Genomic DNA, 22461 nt, shown 5'->3' on the forward strand with positions numbered 1-22461 from the left:
CCAAAGGGTCTCTAATGAGTTGCAAATAACCCCGGCAAAAGGAACACACTAACACACTTCTCTTGTTAAGTACACAAAAATGCTTTCAAACTCTTAAGAGAAGACTACCTCTTCTCTTGAAATTAAGGGGCACGTAGGATATTTTGGGCAAGCAGACAGGGCCTTACGGACTTACCTAAGAAGAAACGTATGCACAGAATATAACTGAAATACAGCCCCTGTGTTGTGGCAGAAAACCAAATACAGATTGCCTGTCCAGCAGAAGGCAATGCAACAACTCACAGAATGTAAAAGCTGAAGTCAGCTGCCAAGTTCCAGGTATGTATCCTAAGACAGAGAATCTGGAATCTTCTTTCCCCAACAAGGAGCTACATAGCACAGAACTGTAAGTCTTGACTCAGCAGCAAAAGGTTGGCCAACACCATCAACTTCTGTCCAGCACAGAGATGCTGAGAGAAGGAAGGTCTCTGGACCCACCCCACCCTCCTACTCTGAACAGGGGTGCAAGAGGCCTCATCAGCACAAGGTTTATATATAAGCACACAGGTGAGACTATGCAGACAAGAACTCAGACTACTCTACTGAAAGTAAGGATAGAGGTTTTTCTCCTGTGTCCTTCTACAGGTTAAAAAAATAGATGCTATAAGAAGGAAACTGAGCTACTTTCATACTTGCTTCTAATCATACATAAAGGAAAAGAAGATTAATAAATCGAAAGCTGTACATTCAACTCATCACAAACTGAAAATTCCCCCCAATTTAGGAGACGTCTTGCTACTCAATGACATTATTAAAACAGACGTACATGATTTCTAACCCTTAAGACTGAAGAGAAGTAATTGCTTTATCCAGATTTATGGAGTTTTATGAAGGAGTTTCACATGTTCAACTATTGAAATACTTTTGATTCTCCTGCTGTCATTAATTTGGTTAAAAAGTCCAAAGTTAGTAGTAGAACAGTAATACCTACACACTGAAGGAAGACTGAACTGCACTTCATCTCCCTACACAGAACATGAAAACCCAAAAGAAATGTTCTACTGCTTCTATATTTACTACAGTGTCCCTTTACACTGAATAGCGGAAGGGAAATAGTGTAATGCTCCTTCAAAACTTTAAATAAAAAAGCACATTAATGTTAACACAATGACCCCCTATACTAAACAAAAAGAACTGTATCTATGATACATGTATTAGTGACTCCCTGAACAATAACTTACTAAATTTAACTTATTCTACTTTATCAGCATTTGTATGCTGAAATAATATTAATTCCAGAACAAGATTATTCCTCCTTTCTCAGCAATACATGGCTATTACTAATTTTAAGTTCAATGAACCACGGTTAGAACAGAACATTTAAGACAGGTATTAGTGCATTTTCTTTAGTCACTGTACCATTAAAACTCCTCAATATTTTATACATTACTATCTTCATGCCTTTCAGGGCAAAATATCTAAAACCTAAGAACATCACAGAGTAGTAGCAGACCATAAAAATAACAGAGTGAAAGCATATCTCTAGTCAGGATGCAGTCGAAGTAAAACATAAAATCAGGTCATCAAATATTCAGCTCTGTAGTTCTATTACAGTGTTGCCTAACCTTGATAAAATCTTTGATGAGCTGGGCTGCTTTAACCCCATTCTGTACATTAAAGCTTATATCAACTTTTACTTCAGTGAAGGAATCTGTCAGTTTAATAATGGGTACCTGCAAAAGAAAAATAGGTTAAGTCAACACAGATTTCCAAGACACATTTGGTTTCATTCATACTTCTATGCACCAGTAAAACTGAAACATTTTATGACTTTGTGGAGAGAAATCAGGACTCCTGTCTATATATGAAGTCGCTCTATTTGCCAATCTTTTTTCATCAACTTTGCTTTTCTAACTCATAAATGCCATTTTCAATTTACTATCTTGTTTAACAGAATGTAACACTTCAAAGTGATTAATTTCATATTGCTTTTAGTCAGTTCCTGGTGCAGCAGCACAGCTCTAGAGGGAAAAACAAACACCAGAGGGAGACAAACACTTAAGAAATGAAGATAAACGGCAATAGACACTATAAGATACACACTCGTGTTATTGTGGGTCACTGATTCCTCATCAAAATTGTCTTCAGACAAGAAGCACAACATACTGAGATGTGAGTGGTTTCCAAATTACCTCTCTTAATAACAGCCATCAATTAGACACTTCTTTCAACCGCAACACATTTATCATCTTAGAACTAGGAGAAGGTAGGAAGTTATAATGGAATTAATCCTATCCTGTGCAAGGCATACTATCACGTAAGGCTGTACTTGCACTTCTATGTAAAATGTATTATGTCTGCTTCCTTACAATAAGAAAAATTAATTTACTCATGTACAAACTAAGTCCAGAAATTCACAAGTTTAATCACATTAATTCGCAACAATGACTAGCAGAGTCTCACTTAAAAGCAAGTGTATGTTGTGTAGTATGAAAAATCACATTTTCCCCAACAGAAGAAATGCTTCTGTTGGAGCACTATTAAGTTGGGCTTTTTTGAGTAATAAAAACTGTATGAAGTAAAAAGAATCTATTGGTTCTATCTTGTATTTATATATAAAATAGTTTCTGCTTATGAAAAAATAATCCTTTTAATCAAGTTATTTTATTAGACATTTAGCTTAGAACAAGGAAATACCCTCTTCCCCAAAACTTACAGTTGCTTTATCTAAAACCTTTACTGAGTTTTCATCTGCTACATTGTGCTTTCTAAGAGCTTCTTCCAACGTCCAAAGAGGTAATGTCTCCCACTTTCCAAACACAACTAAATCAATATCACTGAAATAGAAAGAAAATAGATTTATTCAAAGACCGATACACTTAAAAGATGAACAGCTGACATCCACACATAACTAGAATAAAGTGACCAAAGGTAGCTTAGCCAAACAATTTATTCTTAATTTTCTGAAGAAAGAGGAGGGGATGAACTCTTACACCTGGAGAACTACAGAACATTTCAGATTACAAAGGGAGGGGACAGGTACACACATAAACCACCTGGGCTGCAAAGCCCAAGATCTGTTTCTTCAGGCCACACTGTCAGCAGAAAAGGATCTACTTCTCCAGAGTGATTCTGAGAAAGACACTAACTTGTTGTGGAGCACCACCTCTGGGCTGTATCAATCAGTAATGCTGATTTAACAGTGTGTAACTGAAAGGGAAGTCCTGTTCCCCATCCTCTGCTCCCAGATGCATGGCCCAGTCTCCTCCTTTGCTGTAGGTCTGGTGTTTGTCTAGTCCACAGCAAATCAACTTAATGGGTCTGGCCAGAAACCAACTCCCCACCCCTAAGAAACCCGCAAAACACTCTGGGGTAATTTTCTGCCACTTTGCATCTCAAAGTTGGGTTTCTGGGTGATTAGAACACCAGCCAGCACATGGCAAGCAGCTGGCCTGTAGTGCCAAGAACAGGCAGCAGTGAAGGAGAGAGGACAATGTGGCAACTTTGACTTCAGGAAACAACAAGCTGTTAAGTAAGATCAAACCATCTAATTAACTTCATTCATTAACTCAGCTCCTTGAAGAGGTGTCCTCATCCCACTACACTTCCTCCCTATGCACACACACACACACACTCATCTGACTACACAGGGAGCTGACATCCTAATTCAATGCCTAAACTCAGATCCAAAAGGTGACTGTGGGGGCCACTGTGAGATCTTGAGCTATCTCATTTTGCTACCCAACTTCTTTGATTTCCCCCGCTTGTTTGGAAACACAGAGGAGGAGAGCATATAACCCTGCAGCTACACAAGCAGGCCACTTCAGTGACATAGAAAACTATGCAACAGGTAACACCAAAAAAAATTGTAACACTTTTCCTCCCCAACAGATTCCACAGGTCTGCTGATTCACAGACAACACTGCTTTAACAACCTCAAAGAAACCACATCTGCAGCAGATGAAATACCTCTTGCCAAAAAGCAGTGTCAGCAGCATTTCAGCTGCATACTGATTAGCTGAAAGGGTAGGCAGCACTCAGCCAGCTGCAGAAAACTTAAGTTCAAAACCTGCTTGGAGAACATGAAATGCTGCTGGATGCTTCTCTTCTAAACTAAATTGGTGTTAAACCCACTACTGATCCTGAGAGTTAATAAGAGACATTTCTCTGATGCACACCAAGACAGAAAAAGCAGCTCTGTTGTCACCTTGAATATAAATATGTCTGCAAAATAACACAGACATCCAGCAGCAAAACAACCCTATGCTGAAACCTTCAGTATCAGCTTAAGTAAAAGGATATTAGGCAAAATATAACATGGAGTAACAGAATAAACACCACACTATAGGTCTTTCACCAAAACCTATATAGCTGCAGCTATTACAGTTAACAGTCTTAATTTTTCTATGCACTTTGCAAAGTACTAACAGCTTAACACTTTCATAATATAACAGTTATACACCCAAGTAACATGGATATTGGGAGATAAGTCACTACAGGTAAAGATTTGACAGGCTATCTTTTCTCTTGTACAGAATTTATACTGAAAAATTACTGACCTTGTAGGTAAATATAAACCGGTTTTGAAACTTCCAAATATCTGCACCTGAAACACAGAACAGAAGATATGAAACCAAATTGTCAGGCTTCAGAAGACAAAAAAGTTCTATTAAATGGCTTGTAAAGGCTACCCTCCATTGGTAGATTTTGGTATTGCTAACAGGCACATTCTGAACAGAAGTACTTTTTTCTGCTAAAGCGTTCACATCTTCAGTGTATTTAATTCACTAATTTTCATTGTTATTACCCATGAAACATTAATAACTTTGACTCTTCTATTACAAAACCTTCTTTTCATATAAAAAATTTCACCATGACCCAATTTAGCAAAAATCCGTAACCCAGAAGGCTTAAAACACTTTAGAATGATAGAACATTAAAAGAAACCCAGTATCAGTTCAATTTATTTTTTGCTTTCATATCTCAAAGTGTACCCTTCAGTTTTTTTAACACATTTTCTAAGTTTAATATATTTCCATTGCTTTGCATACTAAAAAAAATTATATCACAATCCAGGTTTTTCTGAATCACAGATCAAGTAGCACAACTCTCTTTATTTCTGTTTAAACAACAAACAAAAAATGTTCCAGAGAATTTCATATCTCCCAGATTTCATTTATTATGCTGTATTCTTACTAGAACTGGAGGTTTAAATAAGGAGGTTTCCATTGTAAGCTGTCCGAAACCACGTTCTCATTAACTTAGCCAAGCTTCACAGGGAGGCTGGACTCATGTGCTAAGTCTCAAAGGGTGAGTGGTGAGACTTCAAAGTGCAAATATCTACACATTTGGACTAATTTTCAACCAGACAGTCTTCTGATGTGTTACCTGGAGCCACTGTACAGACTTGTGTATTCTGCTTTAACGAGTCTCTTGCACTATTTTGAGTGCCACCTATTTGTGTGTCAAGTGACCCACTTCTCATGTTTTTCACCTTCAGGATATGAAAAAGGGAGAGATGGGAAAAGATAATGTTCTGCAAGTAAATGTTTTGGTACTTTAGTAGACTAGGAAGCAGTTTGAGTGCTTCCTCTTGATTATTTTGAATTGCTTAACTCTTCTCAATCCCTCACCTCATCTCCAACAAAAAGCACACGCTGGCAGTAATTTGTATGTTAAAAGTTTTCAGCTTCTCAAACTAGAAAAGACTGCAAGAGATGCCACAGAACTAGTGTCAATATTGTACTAGATCTTGACAAAAGTATAAACGCATCACAGAACCAAAAAGTAATAATAAAAATTATTATCTAAATTTAAATTATTAACTATTTTAAATCCAGGATAATAGTAAAAGCATCCCCTGTAAAACTCTTTGGGTTCAGTCAAACCAGGATTTATTTGGCCACCAAAAACATCTGTGGATATGTGGAAAAGTGCTTTTCTACAACCAAACCACTGATGGGTTTGGAAAAAATAAATGTCTTTTCACATTTTTAAACAAAATAGTGTGCTCAGCTGAACAGCAAAGAGAGCCTTGACTGAATAAACAAGCTCAAAAGTATTTATAAACTTACTGATTCAACATATATGACCTTTACAGAAAGGAATGAGACAACATCTGCTGTTGTACAATAATTTAGAGTATGAGAAACACTGAATTATCATAAAAGAAACCCACACCCACACTTCAATGCCTCTGATCAGATCTGGAAAGATGGGAGAGGAAGAGTGAGCGAATCAGAACAGAACCATTAAAGGATTTTGACTTACAGAATTGGTATTTAAACTGTTGAAGCTCTGTAGCCACATACATATCTAAAGCATCCCAAATACAGGACACTGTCATGATTTGAAAGACCTGAGAACTAGTTTTGTAGTTGCCAACACTGCCAATTATGGTTTTATTCTACATGGACAGAGATATGTATTTGCATTCATAAGATTACTTAAAAATTTACAGCACTATAATGGACTATTCCTGCTCCTGTATGTTATTGTTACTATTTATCCTACATTTCTTCAAACTTACTCATATTAAATTCCAAAGATCCTGAAGGAGCTTTAATTACAAGTGTGTGTCCAAATATGTCCTTGCTATGAATAACAGAGCTTGGAAACCACAAAAGCTTGGAAAGTCCTTGCTACCAAAGTCTCTCCATCAAAACAAAACAAAATCTTATCCACATCCAATTTAGATTTCCCTTTCTTCTACATCATTAGGTAGAATTTTCCAAAGTTTGTCAAACTAAATAGAGTTAAACTTTCTACTTCCATTTCCAATGATAGTATTTTCACAACTGAGCAGTGTGAAGTATGCCACATTACCTCTTTTCAGATCTATGATGCTACATAATAGGCATACACGAAGCTGAGGACATTACGACAAGCATATCCTAAATTCCACTGTATAGCTACTTACTTGTTCAATAGTCAAACTTTCATATTCAACTGGTCAAAAAACTTTGTCTTAAAATGCTTTCATTTAATGTTTTGGACTGTTCAGTTTCAGCATAATTAAAGCTTTTCTTATGGTCAGAGCCTCGCTGATGCCAAGAACAGTTCTCAGTTAGTAGGAATGTTTCCTTCTAAGCACATTCCCCTGAGTAAGAGAGCAAATGACACAATTGCTAACTTCTATAAATAAAAGTAGCAGTTTAGGGTACCTAGTTTTACCCTCCCTCCATGTGCTTTTTCACCCTTTTCCTAAGTGGAACAGGAAAAAGAAGTATGTGCACAGACACATACCACACACTCACTATAGTCTACATGTTTTAATTCATGAAGCCTGATTTTCATTTTCCTTGGTATCTGATTTTTATAAAGTCTGTCTTACCTATGTGTCCAGTTAGAAATTACAAACTGAATGTGTATGTTTAACTTATGAGTTTATTTTAGCTGGATTAATTGCATCTATGATTCAAAATGAACAGCTTAAACATTAACTTACCACTTTACAGCTAAAGGTGAGGACATTGGACCAGATAACGTTTTACCTTCTCAGAGAGTGTACTCAAAACTTAAATCTTACAAGTAGCTAAACCAACACAATTTCCAAAAGGTTAGTGATTAACTCAAGCAACTGAAAAATTACAATAAAACATTGTCAAAGTTGAACACAGTCGAGTTCAGCAGTTCAGTTCCCCACCAGATCTATAAAGTATTAGAAAACTAACATTACAGGAATTTCCAGATTGTCACCTGGTGTGCTGTGTCACTGTTCAGTTCCTTTCTACCCTCCAGAAAATGGAAGGGCATACAAGAGGAGAATTCTCCCTCAACAGCAGCACACAAAATGAATTTAGGCTCTGAAGAGCATGTACTGACTTGAGAAAAACTGGCACGTTCTTGCTCTCGATCATTTTCAAGAACGGAAAAAAAAGAGGGTCATGGCAGTTTTAATTCGCAGTAATTGAAAAGTGAACCTCAGTTTTCAGCTACATGGGTTATGCTTCCTCTCAGTTAGGTTACAGCTAAGCCCCAGTGGTCAGCTGTCACTTGTGGCAGGGCTTTTAATTTGCTTCCTCCTCTTCAAGGGACTATAGCAACAAAAACCAGTTTCATTAGCTTTAGGAAACACTATTTTCTCAAGCCCCAAAGTCATATATATATAAAACCCCACTATTTTAATACAGAAGACCTAGCTTTTACAGATCATGTCCTACAAACAGTATCTCTGGAAGTATTAAGTTCTCGTGCCCTATTCAAAATGTTGCTGGTAACAAAGAAAGATTCCCTGGTAGGAGACTCATTCACCCCATTACACTAGTTAGATCTGCAGTACACAAACATGTCTAGGAATAGTCTTCTCCTGGCTGAAGCAATTAGCTAGCTAGCTATCATGGCGAAATCTCCTGTTACTTTCGCAGGGTGTATCAGAGCAAGCACTGTTTTCTACCCAGGCTGTTTCCTACACTGTCGCTTGTCAAACAGGCAGCCCACTATTCCTGCTCTTGATTAGAGTCTAAACACTGTTTCACTGGGTTACAGGAGAGCTATACAAAAGCTGTGAGATATGCTCAAGTCTCTTACACAGTTTCTGTGGAAAAGTTACTGTTTCACTCAATGAAAAAAAATACCAGATATGTGTTGTACTGAATATATGTACATCCATATGATACATCACTAATACATAGACCATAGAATCATAGAATAGTTAGGGCTGGAAAGGACCTTAAGATCATCTAGTTCCAATCCCCTGCCACGGGCAGGGACACAGAGCATGACTTAGGAGCAACAGCAACTTTTACTGCATGTGCCACAGGGTTTACTACTACTTCTACTTAGAAACCCCAGGTACAAAGACAAAATACTTAGTTAAAACCATCAGGTGGGTACCTAGGGATTGAGCCAAGAAGAAGAAAGACCCCACAATTCTGTTAAAACTTCTGAAGATAAAATGCTGTAGTTTGGAATTTGCATGCAGAAAAGAACCTAACATGAGGTACAGTCCTGCAGAGGCTCTGTGGGTTGATCAGTTTCAATATGCTCTAGGACAGGCTTTAGCTTCTGCATTTACAACCAAACAGTGTAGAAAAATCTATGTAAAAATATCCTCTGTCCTGAGGATAATTACAAATCCCACCACTCCCACACCTTGAAAATAATCCATGCAGGAATCCTAATAATCCTTCAGCAATCCTAAACATTCCTATGCCTAAGAAAGTTGCAAGGCCGTCAATGAGAAGTTAAACCACCTAACAGTAGGTGCCATTTTTAAGGCCGGCTACCAATGTCAGACCAAGTACAAGACAATACAGCTTTCACATGGCAATCCCAACAGCCTTTCAAACCGATTTCTATACTACTTTTTCATCTGACTATTTGGTATTTTTGTTGCCACAGTAACATCCAGGATGAGTGCTGAAGAAAGTAAGAAGTATGATTCCTGGTTTGGGAGCAAGGGGAGCTGCAGACTACATGATGGGAGAGCTGGGGAAGTGAGTGCTATGTAACAAAACGCTCACAGCACGCAGAAAAGACAGAAGAAGTATTCTGGTTGTAACACCAAGCAGTTATGGCAACATGCAGACAAAAGTACAGACAGTACATGCCACTAAATGGGTTGGTTGTCACCTGAATCACCTTGAAAATGCGAGTGTATTTTACACACGAAACTACCCACCACGTACATACAGTTCAGAAATAATTCCTATTCTGTCATATTCTTCCAATTTCTAAAAACCACATTCCAAACAGGCTAAGAAGATCTGAAATGAACAGTGAGTTTAAGATTCTCATGTCAAACCACTATCTTTAACTTGGGCAGGATCAAAGAGCATTTCTTATACTAAGATTCTGCTGTCTGAATTTGTGCTGCTGTTCCAGCTAACAAGTCCTTATTTTCCATCTATCTACAGATAGACGACTACGGCTATACATCTGCATTCTGAAAATGAATACCATGTTAGTGGAGGGATACAATTAAACTAGATGCAATTATCCAACTGTGTGCCCATAAAATCATGTCGAGTTGTAGAAGCAAATTCTCCAGCTTCTCTTTAACCCAATCTTTTCATAGCTCTGCACAGGAGAAACTTGTTTCAACTGAATGAAGTACTAACAAAATCCCATCTTCAGTGGAAAGAGGTATTCCAGATTTTAAGATCAATACAACAGATCTACAGATCCACAAACTTGTTTTTTTCTGTACAAAAAACGTGGTTCCTTTAAATTTGTAAGATGTCAGTTTAGTTTAACTGGCTATTAAAAACAGCATGGTCTACGTAACATGACATTGCTGGCATTCCAGCTTAATAGACTACTCAAGACCACAGGTCTTTGGACTAGAAGCCCTGCTACTAGCAGAGCAATGACTTTCATAAGATATGTATGTTTTTAACACAATACTTTACAAGCATGCATGCCTTGTATGTTCCCATTAATTTTAGTAAATAAATATTCATGAGACTAAGTGTAGCCATACCTTACAAGCTTTCTTTGACTACAGCAGATCTAGATTGTCTTTGCTCCTATGTGTGACAGAAAATGTTGACCTGTATTATTCTAAGAAGAAAGATCATCTCTCTCATTTGACCAGGCATCCTTTTGTTGTTAGGCTATTGTTGTATTGTTTTGTTTTGTTTTAAATATGGAAAAATAAACAGTATTTTCATTATTCAATACTTCATGAAGTAAATAGGCATAAAACACTTATTAAAAACCAGAACAGTGTCCCACTCACATCTGCATTAGGCCAGAGCTCTTTTATAACGTTTTCTATCCTGTTCACCACTTCCATCCGCATTCTCTCTTCTTCAGGTCTGGGAGACATGTACTTATAGAAGTCAATGATTTCTTCATGAAGACTAAGAAAGGAAAAAAACAAAAGAACAGAAAGTCATGAAAAAACCCCACAGGAGACTGAAACAGCAACTACTCCACTCAAACACTTTTAAGCTCCTAGTTACCTATGTAGCTAAGGGGTAGCTCAAGAGTGCCATGCAACTGAAAAACACAAACAAAAACAAAACCCGAAAAAAAAACCAACAACAGGTTCACAACACTTCCTAATGTTTAATTTCCTGTAAGTTTCTTGTGCCATAGGTCAATATTGCACTGCCCTTGCTAAAAGTGTGTAAGTAAATCTAAATCCAAGCGCCTTCAATTCACATTGAAAGTCACACTCTGATTTTACTGCCAGCACAATACAAAAAATGGTTTAGTCTTCAATTCTGAATGCAGCTGCAAGTGCTGAGTACACACTTTATTTAAACAGAAGGTTTTCAGCCAACGCTTCCTAGTCAGCCCTTGGCACCAGCTAGAGAGTTTCAGGCATCAGTCTGTGTTCAGTACCAAGCGTTTAAAAAGTTGACAGTAATTGTGCCAGTACTAGAGCTGGAAAACTGCTTCTTTTACTCCTTAAAAACACATAAACTAGAAAGCCACTCTCCCCCCACAACAAGAAAATAAGTACTACATTCACAGCAGTGGTGGCTCCTAAGCATGATTGACAGTGAACCCATATATTTTACAATTTACCATATTAGATGTCAGTCATTAAGTTGTGTTTAGATTACCTACGATTAGAGCTGAAATAAAAATGTCTTCATACAGTGCCACAAATTTCTATGCTTCCATAATATCATAAACACATCATCTAGACCAACAATGTATTTAGAAAAGCAGACACGACCCTTTAATTTCAGCCACAGAGTAGCTAAATTAATTTCATCTGTTTCCTGCAATGACCATTACAGTAATAGCCAGTTGTTTTTTAGAAATGTATTGTTTCTAGTTACCAAGTACAACTGCATCTCCTCTTAAAGCTCTGAGGGACCATCAGAAGAGAGCAACTTATTAAGAACGAGCCCTTAGATGATATGCAGAATCTAATACTTCCCCACTGCATACACACTTAAATAAATCAGATGTTAGTAACTGAAAGTTGAATATAGGTGTCAACAAAATATTAGAATACCTGAAAGTTGTATTTAACAGTGTCAACCCATCTGCATTATGTTCTTCAATACTGCAGCGTTACGAACAATGCAAGATTCTTTCAGAGACAGAGGAATAAAATATTTACATTACTTTGTGCTGAGCATTTATTGGAATCTTCCCCCCACACAGTTAGAGGAACAGTCATAAAAGCCTAGCATCACGGCCAGCACACAGCTCTCTATAGCTAACACAAAGAGAGGAACTCTGAGAAAGGTCCTTCAAAGGGAAATCCAGACAGATACTCAATGTAGACAGCTAAATCAACCTTTGAAGAAGCTTCTCCTCCTCTGACACAGAAGGAGCCTTACAAACACTTAAACTAAAAACTAACACAAAACCACCCCCCAGACAATCTGCAAAAATGTAAAGTGCCATCTTCCTCCTCCACTCTTACTGCCACACGGGCACCATGCCCTGCTCACACGCACCACCTCAGGTACCACAAGGACGTTCTGAACAACACAGCTGCAATATTCACACCGATAAATGCTGTTTTCAGCATTTACTTTGACATTGATAGGAAATTTCTCACTTCCTCCTAGGGCTGCTTTCTTGTTTTACCTTGGAAGATTACAACCTGGGGCTAATGTGCACATTCCACACCACCACTGCCACCCCTTAGAGGGACACTCTCCTCTGCCTTTGGTTTCTCAGCCATCTCCTGTTCTTCTATTCTTCACTGCTATTCACATGTTGAATAGCAACTTGAATAGCACTTTATGTTGGCACTTACAGCTTCTTACAGCTATCCTCCCCTTGCAAGAACTGAATGCAGTATGTGACAAAAGCACAAACTGAGTACTCCAACAACCAGGTTTGCTCTCTATCCCCACTGCAAATCACACACACTGAATTTCTAATATGGTCTCCACAAGCTTGAACATTCATGTAGCATTGAATACCAGGAGCAATAGGGAAAACAGGCAAAAACCTGATAATCAAACTCAAGAAAACTCAAATTATTTTTCAATTGCAATCTGGTGAACTGTCTTGCAGGAAGACCTTGGCTTCCTATCATACATAGCAAACTCTTTACTTATGGGCTACATTGTGGGGATTTGATCAAGCCCTGTTTCTGTACCTGCTCCTCTGGCCTGGCTGGAACATAGGGGTTACATCCACAAAGCACAGGGTTTACCCCAGAGCAATGTTTTCAGTAACATAAGATTGAGAGCACGCATGCACTGCATGCCATGCAGAGAGGCATCACCTTGTCTGAGGGCACTTAACAACACATGCTGGGATAATATCGAGGGACTGGCCCTGGGGAGAAATTCATGTATGGCACAGCACAAACCCGTACTGCCCATCATTAGCAGGCCCAGCTGCTGCTGTGCTGCTGTTTTACTGGAGCTAATTGTTCCCCGGCCCCACAAGGGAACTTTGGAAGAACAAGACAATCAGAAATGAGGTCCCCAAAGTGCACAAAGGGCCAAGCCATACAGACACTGCAGTTCTCAGGCACTTCTCTTTATTAACTCCACTGACACTCTTAATTGAGATAATTTTATCAATTGGTGCATTCTTCAGAAGCACATAAAATAGTGATGTGTTGTCAGAACCAGATGCATTTCTTTTTATAAACATAATGTATGTCTGCATCCTTCTTAATCTCAGTCATGTAAAAGCCTTATGGCAAAACAAAAAATTAAGCATCATGGAAAACCACAGAAACTTACATTACACATGCACTGAGCGTTACTAAACAATGCAGATATGGAAAAAATGAACTTTGCACTTTTTCAGTGATAGAAAAAAGGTTTAAAGACTACTAGAGAAAGTTCCAATCAGTGCACCAGCTGAAAATACTCAAAATGTATCTGTATTTCATTCGCTGCTAGGACTGCCTGTGCTGCACAGACCACAGTATGCAGATGGCAGGCAGAAGCCATGAAGGCTCAAGACTACACCTGGAACCATACCTTCCTGCCTGATAATGGCTGCTGCCAAGAAATAAGAGAATGATTAATTAAAGCCAAGACAAACAGAAGTAGCCATATGCAGATTCCAGAGCAGCACAATAAGACTTGGAGGTTTGACTCTAATTAATGTGGAGTTAATTCAAGCTGTACTGAAAATTAAAACTCAGTGTTATTCACCGTCTTAATCAACTTCTATTACAGTAGCTGTTTTTCAAAACAATTTGTTTGGATTAATGGAGTCTGTTTGTAAGAGTCTCTAGTGGAATTTTATATCTTTAGCCAAAATGCAGATCAAAGAGACTGAGGAGCTATTTTTGGCATCTGAACAGTATTTTATTATTTAATGCCATTACATTCATTAGTTATTTTAGATAAAAATCCCTAAAAGGAGCCTTGATTTTAGAAGGGAACTACACTGTAATAAACCTGATTTCACTACAAAGAAATACTTAATTTGGCTTTACAGTCACACTGAAGCATACCAACAACCAAGACCTACTTAGGATGCGTGGAGATAGTTCTCTGCAATATGTAAGAGCATTAGTTTACTGGTTTTATTATAGTAAATAGCTGTACAAGTGGGCCTTTGTTCTGCCCTTCAGGATATCTTGACACGTGGCAAAAAGAAAAATAAAACAGTCTCACTTTCTCTGAGTAGGTTTTAAAACAAAGTACTACCTGCACTACACCCTCTTTTCAAGCGTGGATGATTCCATCAGAATTTCACAGACAGAAGCAGATTATGCAGTGGCCACTAGTCAGTGGATTATAGTGTGTTATGTTTACTTGACAGAGATAGTGATGCCTCATTACAAAATAAATTATGGCTGCAAAAGCTGTAACCATGAGAAGAGCTTCCCACCATAACATCACTGAATAGCACAAGGAAGGCAAGTCTGCTAGGCTTGATGCAGATGCAAGCACTACAGAACGCAGCACTTCGCATTTCTTTGTTAATTGTATCACACCTTACTTTATTTTGTAGCACAACTTGTAGGCCCTAAATGTGCAACTCAGTCTTCTCAAATGAGTTTACATATACTCAAGACATTTTTATTCTGGAGTATGTATCTTACTGCACCTCTGGCAATCAATTAAAAAATAATCAACAAACAAAATGTTATCTCTGTTTCATAGGGACAGCATACAGATAGTGGGCAGCACATACGTTTGATCATACACTTCATTTACCTGACACATAAAGCAGCACAACTCGCTATTGCTGCAAACCCAGAACTAGAACCAACAGTGAAACTGGGAGGCACATTGCTTTATGAAACATAACTGGAGATGCTACAAGTTTCACTCCTCTGTCCTAGGATCCATGCCACAGACTTTCCCTGCCTGCCCCAAGCAGCTGAGCAGCAGAGCGCAGTCCTGCTATACACAACAGCCAGCCAAAGATAATTCTGACTGCTTTTGCTTACTCACAGGCTAGCAGTGACGTGTTGCTTTTGCATGCCACCATGCACTATTATACTAACCAGAACACTCGGTTTTAATTGAAAAACATCCTGCTTTTGTAATTTTGGAACTGTGCAATGCTTCCACTTTCCTCTGGCTCTCCTTCACTCTTCATTTCACAGGAGAAATTATGCAGGCACACAAGTTCTAATTTTCTCAGGGTGTTACCCATAGCTTCTGCTCCAAGTGGTTAAAAATGACTCAGTGATGACTTTTGCCATCCAAACTCTATGTTTTAAGATAAACCACTTCTGATTTAAGAGTTTATGGATTTTACATCCACACTTGGATGGGATATTTGCAACACACCCTTTTGGCATTAAATTAGCCTTTTGCATCTGACTTTTCTTTTGATGAATAATTCCTGTAGGACAATGTTCAGTTGCCCCTACTATTTTAAATCCCCTCTGATGGAATAAATAAATAAATAAATAAAATTCAAAGGTAACAGGAGAAATATTGTAGAATTACAGGTTTGTAATTGTCTTTGGGGAAGAATGTGAAGAAGGAACCTGAGGTATTTTAGCTTCTTCAAAGCATCAATACTTAAAGAGTCCTAACTGCATCCATCCCTCCACCCCTGACAGAAAAAGTATTGCTGCACAAAAGAGCAAATATCTCTAGTTTGAAGCTTCCCAGTGTGTTTTGCTAAGAAAAAAAAATGGTACTGGTTTTGTCACAGTATCAAAAAAAAAAAAAAAAAAATTAAGGCAGGAAATTCTGATTCTGCAGAAGATTAATGAACTAAACAAATCTCTTCCCTCTCCTATCTGCAACCTAGCTGGTGCTGTGGTTGAAACAGGGACAGACACAGAGCCCAGCCCTTCCTCTCTCCCCTCCCAGCTGCTTTTTATTTATTTATTTGTTTGTTTGAAAACCAAAATGGACACACTACAAGACCGGGAATCCAACAGCTTCCCAAATGAACTTCACGTTTTAACATTAGTCTTGCATGAGCATAATGTTGTGGTTTAAGCACAGCCAGTAACTCACAACCCACCTTCTTCTTCCCCCAGCTCACAGAAGGATGGGGAGGAGAATCGAAAGAATGTAGCTCCCACAGCTCGGGTCCAGTAACTAAGGTATAACAGAAACCACTACTGCTACCACCAGTAACAGAAACGATAAGGGAAATAAAAAGGGAAGAAAATATAACTGCTCACCACCCACCCACCGATACCCAGCCTGACCAAGCAGTGATATAGCCCTCCCAGGTAACTGCCCCCAGTTTATATACTGGGCATGATGTGCTGTGGTTATGGAACACCACTTCGGCTAGTTCGTCTCAGGTGTCCTGTCTCTGCTTCCTCCCGGCTCCCCCTCCTCCCTGGCAGAGCATGAGACTCGGAAAGTCCTGGTCAGAGTAAACATTACTGAGCAGCAACTAAAACCATCGGTGTTGTCAGCGTTTTTCCCAGGCTGAAAGTCAAAAACACAGCACTGCACCAGCTACTAAGAAGGAGAAAAATGACTGCTACTGCCAACCCTAGGACAGTATCCACCCCTTATCGTATATCATTCACATCATGCTCAGATCCCACATTTTTCAACATACTTTCAACATACTTATACAAGACAAGACTGTTGTCTACATGTATACATATATACACACACACACACACATACACACACACACACAGAGATGTATCATTCCTTAATGCATGGACAAATCCCTGTAAAGCTGCTGAGTTCATCCAGTCCACGATGTCAGGCTTCATCTCTTTTAACAGTCTTTCAGAGCAGGAGAGACGGTGTGCAGTGTTGGACTGTTGCCTGCTGATGACACTGTGGAACTCATCTGGTCACTGCTGAGCTCGTCTGGTTTAGTCAAAGTTCATTCTTTGTTAGGATGATGGTCAGAGGGAAGTCAGGGCCAGTCACTGGTGACTTGAAGACATCTAGTTGGTGGGCTATAAAGTGCTACATAGCAGGCAACAGCATACAATTGAGTTCATTGGCTGTTTTCCCCTAAAATCAAATCCCCTTGAAGTACACATTGGACTTCCCCATCTTCCTGAGTTACCCACCAAGTATATCCGGGTATATTCCTGAGCAAAAACAATCCCACGAGTGCATTTGCCTTTACCTGAAGCAGGAATAACCCAGACTGTCTTCCCCAGCAAATTCTTCATGTGCACCACAGGAACTTTGCCCCCTTCTACAGTATGTGAAAGTTCTGACTGGGCTGGCTAGCCTTCTTGGCAGATCCTCTGGTGTTGACCAACCAGGTGGCTTTTGGTAAATGTCTATCCCAGTGTTTGAAAGTCCCACACCCATTGCTCTCAGAACAGCCCATTGTACCATTTGATTTTCCCAGAGGCTGGTGCGTGGTAGGGCTCTTTGGCCCAAGTGTCTATAAGGTTATTCCAGAAATGAGTCCCACTGTCTGACTCAACCCTCTCTGGGGTGCAGTGTCGCCACAAAATGTGTTTCTCAAGGCCCAGGATATTGTTCTGGGCAGTGGTGTGGTGCACAGTGCATGTTTCCAGCCATCCGGTGATTGCTTCCACCATGGTAAGCACATGGCGCTTGCCTTGGTGTGTTGGTGGGAGTGTGATATAGGCAATCTGCCAGGTCTCCCCATATTTGCACTTCAGCCATTGTTCTCCATACCAGAGAGGCTTTAACCGTTTGGCTTGTTTAATTGCAGCATGTTTCACACTCATGAATAACCTGGGCAATAGTGTCCATTGTTAAGTCCACCCCTCGATCACGAGCCTATTTGGATGTTGCATCTCTGCTCTGAAGACCTGAAGTGTCATGGGCCCACTGGCCAAAAATAATTCACCTTTATGTTGCCAATCTAAGCCCATCTGAGACACTTCAATCTTAGCAGCTTTATCCACTTGTTGGTTGTTCTGGTGTTCCTCAGTGGCTTGACTCTTGGGTACATGATCATCTACATGGCGTACCTTCACCACCAGGTTCTACACCCAGGCAGCGATATCTTGCCACAGTGCAGCACCCCAGATGGGTCTACCTCTGCATTGCCAGTTGCTCTGCTTCCATTGCTGTAACCACCCTCACAGGGCATTTGCCACCATCCATGAGTCAGTATAGAGATAAAGTACTGGCCCCTTTTCTCATTCAGCAATGTCCAAGGCCAGCTGGATGGCTTTCACCTTGGCAAATTGACTTGATTCACCCTCTCCTTCAGCAGTTTCTGCAACTTGTCATTGAGGACTCCATACAGCTGCCTTCCACCTCCGATGCTTTTCCACAGTACAGCAGAACCCATCAGTAAACAAGGCATACTGCTTTTCACTTTCTGACAGTTTATTATATGGTGGGACCTCTTCATGCATCACTTCCTCCTCTGGTGACATTCCAATCTTTGCCCTCTGGCCAGAGCACGATGACTTCTAGAATGCCTGGATGACTGGGATTTCCTATTCGAGCTTGTTGTGTAATTAGTGCAGCCCATTTACTCCATGTAGCATCAGCTGCACTATGTGTAGAGGAGACCCTGTTTTTGAGCATCCAGCCCAGCACGGGCAACTGGGCTGCCAGGTGGAGCTGTGCTTCAGTGCCAATCACTTCTGAAGCAGCTCGAACCCCTTCATATGCTGCCAGTATCTCTTTCTCTGTTGGGGTATAGCTAGCCTCAGATCCTGTGTCCCCAGCTCCAAAAGCCAAGGGGTTGACCTCAAGTCCCCCCTGGAGCTTTCTGCCAGAGGCTCCAGGTAGGACCATTATCCTCAGCTGAGGTGTAGAGCACATTTTTTACACCTGGCCCGGTGTGGACTGGTCCAAGTGATACTTCATGAACTATCTCATGTTTAATTTGCTCAAAGGGTTGTTGTTGCTCAGGGCCCCATTTAAAATCATTCTTCTTCTGGGTCACATGATAGAGAGGGCTTACAATCAAACTGTAATCTGGGATGTGCATTCTCCAGAGCCCCACAACACCCAAGAAAGCTTGTGTTTCTTTTCTACTAGTAGGCAGAGACATTGCTGTCACCTTGTTGATCACATCTGTGGGGATCTGGCAACATCCATCTTGGCACTTTATTCCCCAAAATTGAATCTCCTGTGCAGGTCCCTTGACCTTACTCCGGTTTATGGCAAAACTGGCTTTCAGCAGAATTTGCATTATTTTCCTCCCTTTCTCAAACACTTCTTCCACTGTATCACCCCACACAATAATGTCATCAATGTATTGCAGGTGTTCTGGAGCTTGTCCCTGGTCCAGTGCAGTCTGGATCAGTCCATGGCAGATGGCAGGGCTGTGTTTCGACCCCTGGGGCAGTCGGTTCCAAGTGTACTGGACACCCCCTCCAAGTAAAAGTGAACTGTGGTCTGCACTCTGCTGCCAAAGGAATGAAGAAAAATGCATTGGTAATATCAGTCGTGGCATACCGCTTGGCTGCCTTTGACTCCAGTTCATACTGAAGTTCTAGCATGTCTGGTACGGCACCACTCAATGGTGGTGTGACTTCTTTCAGGCCATGATAGTCTACTGTTAGTCTCCACCCTCCATTAGACTTTTGCACTGGTCATATGAGGCTACTAAAGGGTGAGTGGGTCCTACTGATTACCCCTTGGCTCTCCAGTCTATGGAGCAACTTATGGATGGGAATCAGGGAGTCTCGGTTAGGGAGATATTGCTGCCGGTGCACTGTTGTGGTCGCGATTGGCACTTGTTATTCTTCAGCCTTCAGCAACCCCACAACAGAAGGATCCTCTGAGAGACCAGGCAAGGTGGACAGCTGCTCAATTTCCTCTGTCTCCAAAACAGCAATACCAAAAGCCCATAGGTACCCTTTTGGGTCTTTGAAGTACCCTCTCTGAGGTAGCCTATGCCGAAGATGCATGGAGCCTCTGGACCAGTCACAATGGGGTGCTTTTGCCATTCCCTCCCAGTCAGGCTGATTTCAGTCCCCAGTACAATCAACTCTTGGGATCCTCCTGTCACTCCAGAAATATGAATGGCTTCCAACCCTTGCCAGCTTGATGGCATCAAGGTACACTGTGCACCGGTATCTACTAGAGCCTTATACTTCTGTGGGACTGATGTGCCAGGCCATCTGATCCACATAGTCCAGTAAATCCGATTGTCCCCTACCTCTATCTGGCTGGAGGCAGGGCCCCTCTAATAGTGATCACAATGTTGGACACTTAAGTCTTGTAGAAAGGGATTATTCTTTATCACAGGAACTGGAGTAAACTCAGCTCTTCCACTCCATCTGGGAACCTGCTCACCAGAGACTGAAGCTGTAGCTTTCATGGGATGATAAGCCTTGACCTCTCTTCTCCTCTTCAATTCGTGCACCTACTCCTCCAAAACTGAAGTAGGTTTTCCATCCCACTTCATCATGTCTCCTCCGTGATCCCACGGGTAAAACCATAAGGTGGCCCATGGTGTATATGTTCTGTATCTTCTCTCTCAAGCAGTAGGATACCTTTTGTTGATAGCTGACACATGTGTTGGTACACGTGGAGAGCTGGATAAATTGGACAGATTGTCTCTCAATTGTCTTAACTCCTGGGACAGTTTTTCCACAGCTGAAATAATGGAAGGGGTGAGATTGTCTTCGAACTCTCAGATTTGATGAATCATTTCATCCACTGTTGGTGATACTATGCCATTCCAAGTTATTACTGACAATGAGTGGGTATATGCTGATGGTGCGCTCCATGTAAATTTCCACCACGTGGGTCATGTACATTCAATTTCATCTGGATTTACAGGTGCATTCCTGGCATCCGGCTGCCGATAGATCATCTCTACAATGGCTGATTCCCTCAGAGACTGGATGCCTTTCTCTATCGTGGTCCAGTTGGCTGAATAACTCATACCATCATCCTTGTATGGAAACCTTTCTTTCACAGCTGCCAAGAGCTGCTTCCAAAGGCTGAGGGATCATTTCTCATTTGCAATTGCTTTGCCGATTCCCCCTTCCCTAGCAAGTGATCCCAGCTGTTTAGCTTCCCTGCCTGCTAGCTCGTGACCGTTGTCCCCATTGTCCCAGCATCAGAGCAATCAGGTGATGATGTGCTCCCCTGGATGACAGGTAAAATCACATATTCTGTAGCTCGGTTGAGGTCCGAGGTTGAGAAGTCACCTCTTCTTCTTCCTCTGATTCACACAATAATAACTCTTGTTCAGATGCTGTCCTGTGCAGTAAGTGTGTATTGGTTCTTCATCTTTCTTCACTGTACAGGTTACTTTTTGTGCATCGTTTGCTTTTCCCCTTGTGTACAGGAGCAACCAATATTGGCATGAATCGGTTCTTCGGTTTAGCTGCAGTGATTACAACTGTGGTTGGAGTGGCTGCAGTATCTGTTGTTAGGGTTGGTGCAGCCGCTATGCTTGGGGTTTGAGTAGCACCAGCAGCTGCGCTGTCTGTTGCTGTCAGGGTTTGGATAGCTGCTGTACTTGTCACTGGGGTTGGTGTAGTTGCTGTGCTTGGAATTGGATTAGCTGCTTTGTCTGTTGTACTCAGAGTCTGACTAGCTGCTGTACTTGTCACTGGGGCTGGTGTAGCTGCTGTATTTGGAGTTAGAGTAGCTGTGTTCTCTGTTGCTCTGCCATCAGATCCAGAGATATTTTTTTTCCCTTTGAAAGTGCTGGACAGTGTTGAACAGGGCTTTGTAAGCATAGGCCAAGCCATGATTTGTCCCTCTCTCGTATGACCAGGATGACAACACACCTCATTTAATTGTTTTATTAATTTTTATGGATTTTGCACTTGCTCAGTGGTGAAGTTCCAAAGCACTGGAGGTGCCCACTGGCCTAGATACTTGCCCATACTATCCCACACACCCTGCCACTCATGACTGTCCAGCCTCGGGGAAAATCTCTTGGTCCTCCTACATCATTGTCTAACCCTAGGCAAGACCCAAACCCAACTCTGCTTAACTTTCGAGATCAGACAAAATGGTCGTGGGTAAAACACACTCCATATGTGTGCCAAAATGGTGATCCCCATCACAATCAGCAGGCAGGTCTCAAGGGTACCCAAAGGCCACTCAAAACCTTCAAAACTCTCAAATGATGCTGTAAATAGTCTGGTGGGGGAACTGGGGGCATAAGGGAATGTCTCCTTCAAAGGTGACCACCCAAGGAGGGAGAAAAAGATCTATAACTGCTAAACATTTCCATTACATACCTCCCAAAGTATAGAGGTGGTGACCACACTAGGAACGCAAGACA

General features: G+C 40.8%; 1 protein-coding gene across 1 annotated transcript in view; it reads right to left on the bottom strand.

The window, feature by feature from the left end:
* TENT4B (terminal nucleotidyltransferase 4B) overlaps positions 1 to 22461 on the bottom strand; it is a 47640-nt gene that overhangs the window by 8796 nt on the left and 16383 nt on the right. The window contains exons 2-5 of the mRNA XM_061369927.1: positions 10661 to 10784; positions 4539 to 4585; positions 2696 to 2816; positions 1605 to 1712 (exon numbers count right to left, since the gene is read on the bottom strand). Coding sequence (XP_061225911.1) covers positions 1605 to 1712; positions 2696 to 2816; positions 4539 to 4585; positions 10661 to 10784 — 400 coding nt within the window. The remainder of the gene's footprint in view (positions 1 to 1604; positions 1713 to 2695; positions 2817 to 4538; positions 4586 to 10660; positions 10785 to 22461) is intronic.

Source organism: Neopsephotus bourkii, unplaced genomic scaffold, assembly GCF_033783945.1.
Source record: "Neopsephotus bourkii isolate Nb327-2 ecotype Australia unplaced genomic scaffold, CSIRO-AGI_Nbou_v1 NB_13, whole genome shotgun sequence".
Classification (NCBI taxonomy): domain Eukaryota; kingdom Metazoa; phylum Chordata; class Aves; order Psittaciformes; family Psittacidae; genus Neopsephotus; species Neopsephotus bourkii.